Consider the following 13,670-nt stretch of genomic DNA (forward strand, 5'->3'; position numbering starts at 1 on the left):
TGTTAAATACTGTACAGATATCTGACTTATCAATAACTGAAACATTTCTACTCTGTACTGACTTTCGAACATCTTAGCAGTATGATGTCTAAAATGTGGCCCCATCTCTTCGTCAATCAGTATCTTATTGGAAAATTTACCTAACTGTATGTACCATTTATTTAGCATCAAACATTCAAGTTGTAATTTTTGATTGCACTGCTCATGACTTGTCACAGAATAAACATGAACTGGGCAACTCCCAATGTTGCATCAGAGCAATGGTTATTTAAATCATTCACTGCTGTGTCATAGGTCTAATATGTTCAAGGGAAAAGATCCATGTGTATCTCACATACATAGCACTCAGGAATATGCACATAAAAGTTGAACTAAATATGTTTTAGCACTTGAACTATTACTGAAAAATATTGAAGAAAAGTTGTCAGTAATTTGTTTTTATTCTGAAGTTTAGACCAATTTTGATACATAAACACATGAACAGAGAGCTTGTGAATGCCTTATACATGATGAGTTTTGTATCATAAGTTCATTTTGACTGTATTTTCTGAAGTTAAACTTCATGTTGCATGTATACAACACTGGGAATTAATTGGTTATTAGCTATGAGCACTTGTTCAGCAGAAGAGATTAACAGAAATGTGTTTCAAAATAGCGAAGATGAGTAAGTGCTCATTGCTCTTAATGCATGCACTTTAGTTCCCATGTTTACTGGACATTTTTGTTTTTGTTTTGATCTGTACTACCACATCCTAATATATGGAAAACAAGAAGCTTGCAGTAGAAGAGATTTGTTTCACAACATCAAAGATGAGGAAGTACTTATAGCTCTTAATGATAAGCATTTTAGAGGCCATGTTTATTAGACTTTCTTCTTTTGAATGATCACTCCTGTCATATCTGTGAATATTGTCCATTTCTTTTGGGACACGCTTTGTATACCAGGTTTAAATTTTCATTATAATTCGAAGCACACTTCGCTTGACAGATGTTTTAGTCTTATATTTTTTTTCATTTATTGTTTTGCTAAACATTTTCAATGCTAATCTGTTTAATTGGAAACCATCTTTCCCTACACATTTTTTATGTGAAAACTTACTAGGATCTATGAATACTTCTCCTAACTTACTACAATTCCCTCTAATATTAGAAGTTAACCTCTCTATATACATGGCATTTACTGATATTCTCTACATTATTCTAGTAATTACAAGTCTAGAAGCTATGTTTAAGTTTAGTTTTTGGCAGTTTGTGTAATATTTCTTGGTTCACTGACAAGTTATTTTTCACTGTTGCTATAGAGAGCACTGTCCCTGTATGTGGGATTTATCTCAAGAGCCTTCATTTGAGCTTAGGATATTTTTTAAATGTTTATTCATTTAATGTGACCTAACTCCAGTGTGAATGTCAATTTTTTGCGTTAGTAAATTAAGACTCACTTATGATATGAAATTACTGTTTCTCATTATCAGTTTTGCTACTTTATATCAATTTTCACTTACATTGTATGTTAGCCTTGTCCATTGGTATTTATTTCCTGGCTTAGAATTCCAGCTTATTCTTGTTTGGTAATTGCTGCAGACACGCTGAAGACATGAGTTTCAATATATCGTGGGTTCTTGAGGGTATGTTCATTAGTATCAGCGCACAGGGCATTGAGGTTACATTTGCCTACTTGAATCTTTTCACAAAAATATCTTTTACAACCCTTCAGTTCATTATTTTCTTCCCTTGACAATGATAGTTCATGTTTCAGTATTTCAACATCACTTTGCAGCACAATAATTCCATCTTTTATGTTCACTCCTGATTTGGAGGTACACTTTTATCAGATAAACAATTACTGAAAACTGTCACTGATAAATTGTAGATGTGTTTTCGTGCACTTTTCATGCAAGAAAAAGTTGCAGAGGGTATTGTGCCACTGCATTGTTCTAAAGGGATCATTAAAACCTTAAAAACTTGTTTATCATCATTCTAAACAACTTTGTCCTTTCTCATAACTACTTTGAATTTGAGGAGTTGGTCTCAATGCAAGATCCTATGAGAACGAGGACAGTTTCTTCCTATGCCATTTTTCCAAGATGTGACTGCAAGAGGCATTCCTCGAGATTCAGGACCTGAACCACCTGGCGAGGTACAGATGACATCTTCATTGTCTGGATGCACGGTGGAGAACTTTGCCATTTGTAGTAATACATTAACTCATTTTACCTAGTCAAATTCACTTGATCTTTTCCGAGATCTAAAGTCATCTTCCTTGAAGTTGACCTCTGTCTCACCGAAGCTCACTTTTAATCTGCAGTCTATACATCACCATCCAGTAAGCAGCAATACCTCCACTTTGACAGCTGCCATCAGACACTCATTTCCCAACTGAGGCATCTGTGATAAATATTTTCTTCATCACCGATTCTCTCAATATGCATGCCAACAAATTTTCACAGTAGCTCTCCCACAACTATGCAATAACCCCTCAGATCTTTTCCAAAAATGAATATCCCATCTAGACGCATTCTCCTGCACCTACTTCCATAAAACTGAGAACACCCCCCCCCCCCCCCCCCCTTTTCCCTTTGTCACCCATCAGTACCCAGTTCTTGAAAGCCTGAATAGATTAGTCCGCCAAGGCTGTGACTTTCTCAAATCAAGCCCTGAAATGAGATGAACTCTCCATTATAGTCATCCCATGTGACTCATTGTCATTTTCTGTTGCTCTCCTATCCTCCTTGTCAAATTATATGACATTCCCAGATCATTATCCACACACGAAGGTTTCTACCTCTGCAATTGTTTCTAATGTAAAACTTGCCTCATGCACCCGCCCACTACCATTTACTCTCTCGGGCTTGGTGGCCTAATGTTAAAGTACATGCCTGGAAACTGTAAGTTCATGGGATCAAATCCTAGTCATATCATGGAATTTTCTCTCTATTTTGATGCTAGCTTTCAGCTCTCAGTGATGTGAAGATTTGCCAGGAAAGACAAGTGGTTTGGATTTTACATTAAAATGTAGATCCCCTTCCCCAGTATTACTAATGGAGTTGGTTGGGGCTGGTTAGGAACACACAAATTGCCAAAATGCCATACAATTGAAAGACTTGCATGATGTCTTTGAGCCATGTGAAATTATTATTCTTTCCTTTCTCAGACATTACGTCTGGTTAAAAATGGAAAGTGACACGGACCTTGATCAAGCGTGACTTCCTTTTAACTTACGGTATATGTTACATTGCATTTAGGAACTTTCGGCTGATTGAACATGTATCAATAAATACAGATTTCTGTAGTTGTATATATACATTTGGATGTAGCTGTATTGTATTGATGTACTGTGGATATTGTGGGGTATGACTACTGTAGTTGATAGTATAATTGGTATAATGTCAACTTTATCCTGATGCCACATGTCCTTGACTTCCTCAGCCAGTTGGATGTATTTTTAAATTTTTCCTCTTGTTTTCTTCTGTATATTTGTTGTATTGGGTATGGATATTTTGATTAGTTGTGTTAATTTCTTCTTTTTATTGGTGGGTATGATGTCAGGTTTGTTATGTGGTGTTGTTTTATCTGCTACAATGGTTCTGTTCCAGTATAATTTGTATTCATCATTCTCCAGTACATATTGTGGTGCATACTTGTATGTGGGAACGTGTTGTTTTATTAGTTTATGTTGTATGGCAAGTTGTTGATGTATTATTTTTGCTACATTGTCATGTCTTCTGGTGTATTCTGTATTTGCTAGTATTGTACATCCGCTTGTGATGTGATCTACTGTTTCTATTTGTTGTTTGCAAAGTCTGCATTTATCTGTTATGGTATAGGGATCTTTAATAACATGCTTGCTGTAATATCTGGTGTTTATTGTTTGATCCTGTATTACAATCATGAATCCTTCCATCTCACTGTACATATTGCCTTTTCTTATCCATGAGTTGGATGTGTCTTGATCAGTGTGTGGCTGTGTTAGATGATACGGATGCTTGCCATGTAGTGTTTTCTTTTTTCAATTTACTTTCTTCGTATCTGTTGATGTTATGTGATCTAAAGGGTTGTAGAAGTGGTTATGAAATTGTAATGGTGTAGCCGACATATTTATATGAGTGATTGCTTTGTGTATTTTGCTAGTTTCTGCTCGTTCTATAAAGAATTTTCTTAAATTGTCTACCTGTCCCTAATGTAGGTTTTTTATGTCGATAAATCCCCTTCCTCCTTCCTTTCTGCTTAATGTGAATCTTTCTGTTGCTGAATGTATGCGATGTATTCTATGGTTGTGGCATTGTGATCATGTAAGTGTATTGAGCGATTCTAGGTCTGTGTTACTCCATTTCACTACTCCAAATGAGTAGGTCAATATTGGTATAGCATAAGTATTTATACCTTTTGTCTTGTTTCTTGCTGTCTACTGTTTTCAGTATTTTTGTTAGTCTTTGTCTATATTTTTCTTTTAGTTCTTCTTTAATATTTGTATTATCTATTCCTATTTTTTATCTGTATCCTAGATATTTACAGGCATCTGCTTTTTCCATCGCTTCTATGCAGTTGCTGTGGTTATCCAATATGTAATCTTCTTGTTTATTTATTATTATTATTATTACTATTGTTATTACAGTGTTACCATTTATTCCAGCATTACAACTGGTAAATCTTGCAACACAAAGACAATTAGTATGTGGTAGCATACACGTTGTTTACTGACTACCATTTGTTCACACTGTGACATTTTATATGTACCAGGTGCTGAGAATGCTCTACAGCATGATTTAAGAGAAATGAGTGCTCAGAATACCCAATCAGCCATTTGGACCCTCTCAGCTGAACTCTGGAGGCAGGATCTTGCTATCCAGTATATCCTCATATCCTGTCTGGTAGCAAGTTAATTTTTTTTAACATTCCTTTGCCCACTTTTCTCCTATTTTCCTTCTTCATTTTTTTGTAGTACATTTTTAATTAATTTACTCAGGAATTTACTGTATCACTATTTATTTTTTCTTCTTCATGTTTCCCTCTCTCTGACACTTTCATATTCCCTGTGCTCCTTTTCCACTTCCCTCCTGGTTCTTAATTGCACTATTAACCTTATTTCTTGTTTCTCTTTGCCCTCACTTTCACTGTGTTCATTTATCATCTATGGACTGGCTTTTGGTGTACTATCTTTGACCTCCCAACCTGTGGTCTCAACAACTTGCCCCCCCCCCCCCCCCCATTTTTAACATTTCCCAATTTGTCCTACTTTAATCCCTGAAGAGAGGACTTATGCTACTAACAGATAAGAAAGCTGTTTTAAATTTTTTCCAAAATTTTTATCTATTTGCAGTATTGTATCCAAATTAGACTAAAAATCTAGATCCAAAAATTTTACCTAAAATTTAAACATGCTTTTCATGCTGATGGTGTGGAAGCTCATGCATGTGACATGATATATTTACATATCTTTGACTGAAAAGTGCCACAGGAGTGTATCTCAGACAGTTGTATCAGTTGTAACCTACATTCTGCTACGTACAATTTTGCCATTTGTATCTGATAGCATTGGGACAACCACCCATGACAAAACTCCTCCATTTGGCGTGCAGGTTGTTTGAGACACAGTTTGGATTCTAGAGAAATGTAGTAACATGCGAAGCAGTGCTGACCCTACACCTTATCTTAGAAGATAGATTAAGAAAAGGCATTGCTACATTTACAGCATTTGTAGACTTAGAGAAAGCTTTTGACAGTGTTGAGTGGAATACTTTCTTTGAAGTTCTGATAATAGCAAGAGCAAAATGCAGTGAGTCAAAGTCTATTTACAACTTTTACAGAAACCAGACGACAATTATAAGAGTTGAGGGGACTGAAAGTGAAGTGGTGGTTGAGAAGGAAGTGAGACAGGGTAGTAGCCTATCCATGATGTTACTGAATCTGTATATTGAGAAATCAGTACAAGAAACAAAAGAAAAATTGGGAGTTTAATTAAAGTTCAGCGTGAACATCAACAAAACAAAAACAAGGAAATAGAATGTAATCAAATTAGATCAGGTGATTCAGAGGGAATTAGATTAGGAAATGAGACTCTTAAAGTAGGAGCTGAGTTTTGTTACTTGGACAGCAAAATAACTGATGATGGCTGAAGTAGAGAGGACATAAAATGTAGACTGTTGGTAGCTAGAAATGTGTTTCTAAATAAGAAAAATTTGTTAACATTGAATACAGATTTAAGTGTTTGGAAGTATTTCTTGAAAGTATTTTTATGGAGTGTTGTCATGTATGGAAGTGAAATATGGATGGTAAACAGTTTAGACAAGAAGAGAATAGAAGCTTTTAAAATGTATTGCTACAGAAGAATGCTGAAGATTAGATTGGTAGACCATATAACTAATGATGAGGCACTGAATATAATTGGGAAGAAAAGAAATTTGTGGCACAATCTGACTACTAGAAGAGACTGGTTGCTAGGACACATTCTGAGACATCAAAGGATCACCAGTTCATTGTTGGAATGAAGCATGGGGAAAAATTGTAGAGGGAGAGGAAGAGGTGAGTAGGCCTACAGTAAGCAGGTTTAGAAGGTTGCAAGTTGCAGTAGTTAGCTGGAGATGAAGAGGCATAGCTGGAGATGAAGAGGCATGCACAGGATAGAGTAGCATGGAGAGCTACATCAAGCCAGACTTAGGACTGAAGACTACAACATCTCTGTTCAGTCATTCTCCCTAGTTTCATTGTATATCTACATGAATAAACAAATCTTCTTGTGAATCTTTGAAAGTAAGTTTACAGGTGTCATCCATAATTTATTTTGTAGTAATATAATAGAGGGAAACATTCCACGTGGGAAAAATATATATGCTGTGATTTACCAAACAAGAAAGTGCTGGTAGATAGACACAATAAAAAACACACAAACACTGAAATTTGTGTGTTTCTGTGTTTTATATTGTGTCTATCTACCAGTACTTTTTCGTTTGGTAAGTCACTGCATATTTATTTTGTAGTGAGGTTGATTGTTGCAATTTACATCTGTACCTTTAACAAATCTTAGAAGCAGTATCTGGTTTGGAGAAAAACTTCTTAGTTCACACACATTTGGATAAAATTTCAGGCATTTGTGTGACTGCCTCCATTGTAATCATTACATGTTAAATGTGACAGTCATGAAACTGGCAAGGTTCCCACTTCTATGTCCAGAGGATGGCATTTAGTTCGCTATATTGTGTCATGATGATAATTTAGCGATGATGCATACTGATGTGACATCCTCTTTGAGCACAGATAATGTTTGTGCTCACTGTCCAGTCTCAACTTGCTGTGCCACCATTTGTATTTGGCAGTAAACTTAGTGAAGTCTTCCTCTGTGACCTTTGCAGACTTCCATGCATTGCGAAGTGCACAGCCAATGTTTCTATTGAAGTTGTTATTACATGCTCAAATTTCCGCAGCTTCCCTAATCACAGACCCCCAACAGTTCAATGTGCGAGTCACAGTCCTCATCTGTTCAAACAGATATTCTGTTTTTTTATTAGAATTGCTTGGTCACCTCTCATTTCTCAAAATTTCTGTTCTTCATGGGATGCTGATGTTCATCACAGTGACTGGCAATAGTCCATAATTAGAGCCCCATGTAACTGCCACTGCACTCCCAAGGAATATTAAAAATACCGGTCCAAGACTATCTTAACATGTATCAACATTTCTTTAGCTGTTAGAGTGCTTGTGTATGAAAGGTAAAGGTCTCAGGTTTGAGTCCCCGTCCATATAGTTTTAATCTCTTGGGAAGTTTCATGTGAATGCACACTTCACTGGAGGGTGAAAATTCATTCTGGAAACAACTTCCAGGCTCTGGCTAACCCATATCTCTGCAATATCCTATCCTCCAGAGTGCTAGTCCTACAAGTTTCATGGAAGAACTTCTGTGAAGTTTGGAATTTAGGAGATGAGCTACTGGTGGAAGTGGAGCTGTGAGCATGGGTCATGATTCATGCTCAGGTATCTCAGTTGATAGAGCACTTATCTGGGAAAGGCGAAGGTCCTGGTTTTGAGTCCCAGTCCAGCTCACAGTTTTAACATGCCAGGAAGTTTCATACTAGCACACTTTCCACTGCAGAGCAAAATTCATTCAGGAAACATTTCTTTAGTATTCATGGGTGGCCACTGTGATTCCTTGTCTATTTAAGCCTACCTACCCTACTCGTCGTTGGATTGCAGAATATAAGTCGTGGTATGTGGTGGTCATCATAGCTTCTTTGAACAACATCATGTCTTGGTTTCCTCCACAGATTTGAGCTAATATCATTGATAGCATATCCTTTCCCTCTGAACACTGTCATCAGATAATTGATCTCAGAGATCTCTTTATCTGAAATAATTCCTTGCTCATTATAATAGGATGTTAAGCATAACTCTCTTCTGAGCTGGATGAGGAAAGCTGTGATCATTGAGGTACAGATCTGTATGTGTTGGTTTTCAGTATACAGAATGGCTGCTTTCAGTTTGACAAACACATATGAGAAATTCAACATCTCATCTTTCTCCACCTCCACTGTAAATTTTATGTTTGGATGTATGCTGTTCATATGGTCAGTGACCTGCTGCGATGCATCACTAGTGACTAGCATGTGGACAGCTTAAAAATGTATTGTCAACATATCTAAAGAAGCAGGATGGATAGGGGGGAGGCAGTGTTCAATGCTTGTTCTTTGAAAATCCTCCATTAAAAGGTTGGTTGCAGCTGGTGAGAGTGGCAAACACATAGCTATTCAGTCAGTCATTTCATAACATTTCTCACCACACACATAACAGTGCACCACACACAGAACTCAACTGCCTGTGGCGGAATGAGCTCACTGGTGCCATATTTCTGTTTTGTTCACTTGCTGCCTCTCCTTCCAGGCTTTCAAAACCTTAACCCTCCAACACTACCCCATACTCCCTTCTTCCTTTTCTTCCTTTTCCCCCTCACCTACTCCACCCAACATAACTTGCCACAGTCAAGCTACAGTGCTGGTACTTCATAGTCGGGTGGAAAAACTCGTGTGTGTGTGTGTGTGTGTGGATAAGTCTCGTTTATGTGCCTATCAATGACTCAAAACGTCAGGCGTGTAGTGAGTTGTTACCTAAAGTCTTTCTATTATCAACCTAAACACATGTTGTTATCAGGATATTCATACAATGTTTTAATCATGGACGTTAAGGCAAAGAAATGAAGTCACAATTTTCTGTAGCTGATATGAGTGTGGCAGCAATTTATTTGACAAAGATATTTATTTATTTTTCTTTATTATTTGTATGTATTAAGTCAATAAGTATCTGTTTTACTGATTCTTTGTCTATGGTTATGGGACTCAGGGCACAGGTGTTTTCGTTCTACTGTAGTGTGGGGTATGTTGTCAGTAACATGTAGTCAATTATGAGACAACTTAAGGTCCAAACCTTTGAAATTGAGATCAGTTGCAGATGACCAAGTGCAAGTTTTATAGGTGCTTTAAAGTATCTTATATTTCCCTTTTTCAATGAAATAGTGCTAAAACTAACACTCATTTTGTTATCAGGATGCGACAACACAAACTATTCCTCCTCCTCGTAGTCGATACTCCGCACTGGTATCGCCATCTATGATCTTTGACATATATCAAGAGGATTATGCTCTGCAGCAGCAAAGCAAGGAAATTCCAGAGGAAATAGTTTCTGTAAGTTTATTCAAGAAACCTGAACCTAAGCAAAGTGACGTACGTGCGGCAAAACTCATCAGTCGACAACAGATATGTGCTAAGAAGCTTGAAAGGCTGGTCAATCAGAATGAAAATGATGAAATAGCTCAAGGTAAAATTAATTACTTAACTATAAAATCTGTAACATAATGTCATACAGCTTTATTTGTTAGTTTACATCCAGAATCCTACAGTAAGGAACATCTCTTGAAATAAAGAACATTACCTTTACTATCTTGGGACATATTTTAGATAGTCAGTTAGTTCTAACGCTATCAAAGAAAATAAGTTTTAAGAGCTGACGTCTTGTTATTTTTCAACACATACCTTGTAAATCAAGAAAGTTGAAAGACTTTTAACAGCCACAGCAAAGCAATAACTTTTCCAGCTACAGGTATGTGGAGGTAAGTATCTGCCTCACCTTCCACATCAGTATGGTACATTAATATTCCTTCACTTAGTCATTTCTTTAAGTCTCTGGGGCCAAAATCCAATTAATTTGTTGAATGTGAGAGGATTTAGAATGAAGGTGAAATTATTTTGTAAGACGGCTGTGATATGTGTGAGGCTACACGATTTATATGTAAGAGAGCTTTCTTCTTTACAAGATCTTGATATTTAGCCTGAATAACGTTTTTCATTTTGTCCACAAATGAAGTGTTACACTCCTTATTATTCATTCTTCCTTTTTGAAGGTAATTTTTCAGCAAACACTATAATAATCTTGTATTTAACTAAACTAACCATAACAGTTGTCATGAATTTTCCTGTAGTGGATCCCAGAAGATTTCTTGGTGATCAACTCCTTCTACTCCACTGATCAGTTTCATTGTAAAACCAACTGATGTTTATTTTTATTATGATTCCTAGTGACATGAGTGTTAATGTGAAATCTGACATTAGCCCATCTTCTGTGAAGTAATGTGATCATTGTAAATAAATGTAGACTACTTTCAGTTTGATGTTTCATCAATACAATAGCCTAGAACTTACAATGATAGCTATTAAAATTGTAACACATGCAGGCAGCATGTTACAAATTTCAAATTGGTATGAAGCATACTATTCGCTTGCATGTGCAAATATAGGAGTAATTCCAGCTACATTCTGTATGTGGGGTAAGACTACTTAGCCGGTTTCTCCTTCAGAACTTGTATTTGAATGTGGGTTGTTTGTGGGAAGATCATGTTATGCCTCGTGTAAGGAGGAGAAACGTCTACCAGTATGTGTCGGGGTTTGGCAGCAGCAAGATTGTGCCATATTGAGCTTACCATTAAGCAATATTGGTGCTTGTGTTGGTCAGGATCCTGTGATTCCCATGTGAATATTGAAGCAATGGTTTTCAGAGAACCATACTCAATGTTGTACAAGTTTTCAGCTCTTAACTGGCACCTGAGAGGACAGATACATTATGTGATCAAAAGTATCCAGACACTTGGTTGAAAAGTGCACACAAGTTTGTGGTGCCCTCCATCGGTATTGCTGGAATTTAATATGGTGTTGGCCCATTCTTAGCCTTGATGATAGCTTCCACTCTGACAGGCATATGTTCAGTCAGGTGCTGGAAGGTTTCTTGGGGAATGGCAGCCCATTCTTCATGGAGTGCTGCACTGAGGAGAGGTATCGATGTCGGTTGGTGACACCTGGCATGAAGTTGGCATTCCAAAACATCTCAAAGGTGATCTATAGGATTCAGATCAGTACTCCTTGCAGGCCAGTCCATTACAGGGACGTTATTGTCATGTAACCACTCCGCCACAGGCTGTGCATTATGAACAGGTGCTCGATCGTGTTAAAAGATGCAATCGCCATCCCCAAATTGTTCTTCAACAGTGGGAAGCAAGAAGGTGTTTACAACATCAATGTAGGTCTGTGCTGTGATAGTTCAATGCAAAACAACAAGGGGTGCAAGCTTCCTCCATGAAAAATGTGATCACACCATAACACCACCGCCTCAGAATTTTACTGTTAGCACTACACACGCTGGTGGATGACGTTCACTGGGCATTCGCCATACCCACACCCTGCCATCAGATTGCCACATTGTGTACTGTGATTCATCACTACAAACAACGTTTATTCACTGTTCAGTTGTCCAATATTTAGGCTCCTTACACCAAGCGAGGCATCGTTTGTCATTTACTGGTGTGATGTGTGGCTTATGAGCAGCCGCTTGACCATGAAATCCAAATTTTCTCACCTCCCACCTAACTGTCATAGTACTTTCTGTCGATTATGATGCAGTTCGGAATTCTTGTGTGATAGTATGGATAGATGTCTGCCTATTACACATTACGACCCTCTTCATCTCTCGGTGGTCTCTGTCAGTCAACAGATGAGGTTGACGTGCACACTTTTGAGCTGTATGTGACCCTGCACATTTCCATTTCACTATCACATTGGAAACAGTGGACCTAGTGATGTTTAGGAGTGTGGAAATCTTGTGTACAGACATATGACATAAGTGACACCCAATCACCTGACCACGTTCGAAGTCTGTGAGTTCCATGGAAAGCCACATTCTGCTCACTCAAGATGTTTAATGACTACTGAGGTCACTGATATGGAGTACCTGGCAGTAGGTGGCACCACAAGGCACCTAATATGAAAAACGTATGTTTTTGGGGGTGTCCAAATACTTTTGATCAGATAGTGTAAATTGTTTGCATGGTTGTAAGGAATGTACAGCTATGTCATATACCATGAGTCAAGAACTGGGCTCATTTGGAGCTAGGCAGGTGTCCACATGTGATGACACTGGGAGTACCATAGACTGTCGGCACACTGACTATTGTTTTGTCTTTCCTCAATGTGGCAGCAGAGACGTGCCAACAGTGGTGCACCCAACTAAGCCCTGGATGGAGGAGTGGCACAATGTCACCTTCTCAAATGAGTCCTGGTTTCTCATACATCTACATCTGTGTCCAGAGGCTCCACGTACAATGAATGTTGCCACATTGTATTCATTATCATCATTGGCATCAGCATCTCGTGTGATAGTACAGAGTGCCATTGCACATGTAACACTACCAACACTGGTTCACATAGCTGGTAATTTGGAGAGCAGGTGTTACGTTTCTGATGTGTAAAATCTGGTGGTAGTTCTCTATCTTTGAGGTCTCTCTGACATTATCTTTCAACAACAACAGTGCAAGACTGCATGTTGTCCATGCTGCCAATGACTATGTCAATACCAAAGGTCTTTGGCTGTTGTTGTAACAGTCACATTCACTAAATCTGCCACCCATTGGAAACAACTGATTACAGATTGCCAAGAGACTTGTGTCACCACTCACCAGCCACTGTGATTGGTGGCCTCTGATATAGGGTTGAAGCAGCATGGAAAGGTTACCCACATGTCTCATTCAAGCTCAGTGAGACTCTGCCCAGCTGGGATAGAAATGTGATACTGTCATAGGTGGGCAGCTCTGCCCACTAAATTTCATCCCCCTTATATACTCAAGTTATCTAAAACTTTAAGAATAAAAAAAGATTAAAAAATCTACTCATTAAGTGCTGACAGGAGAATACACACATCTAAAGGTTAAGAAAATTTGCAAGCTTGCAGAGCCAGTGGCTCCTTTTTATGGTTAAGGGAGTGGAGAAAAAGGACTGGCAAGATTTAGGAAATAGGGAGACCTTGGAAAAGTTGCCCAGAACTTCTAATTAGGGGATGATGATTAGGAATGAGAAGGAAAGACTGTTTGTTGGAGACTGCACTAGACGCGTTGCTTGAAAACCTGACAGCTTAGGGATGGAAGGCAGGGTAATAAGCAAGATATAAACCACTGATAAAACATCACGCAAGAGTTAATAAGTGTGGAAAGCTAAGTGCAGTTTATGTGGTAGAAGTGGAGGGGCAGGGAAAAATAAACAGATCAGAAAATAAAATATATGGAAAACTAAAAGGGTCTGAATAAAGGAATAGTTACTGCAAAGAAATGATGAGATTGAAGAAAGGCAGGTCAGTGACAAGAACCAAGG

At 38.0% G+C, this 13,670-nt stretch overlaps 1 protein-coding gene across 1 annotated transcript in view; it reads left to right on the top strand.

The window, feature by feature from the left end:
- The window catches only part of LOC126273258 (dynein intermediate chain 2, ciliary-like), a 225,725-nt gene that overhangs the window by 56,996 nt on the left and 155,059 nt on the right, over window positions 1-13,670 (top strand). Inside the window, exon 3 of the mRNA XM_049976803.1 lies at window positions 9,528-9,798. Within this exon, the coding sequence (XP_049832760.1) occupies window positions 9,528-9,798 (271 nt within the window). The remainder of the gene's footprint in view (window positions 1-9,527; window positions 9,799-13,670) is intronic.

This window comes from Schistocerca gregaria, chromosome 5 (genome assembly GCF_023897955.1).
Source record: "Schistocerca gregaria isolate iqSchGreg1 chromosome 5, iqSchGreg1.2, whole genome shotgun sequence".
In the NCBI taxonomy this organism is placed as follows: Eukaryota; Metazoa; Arthropoda; class Insecta; order Orthoptera; family Acrididae; genus Schistocerca; species Schistocerca gregaria.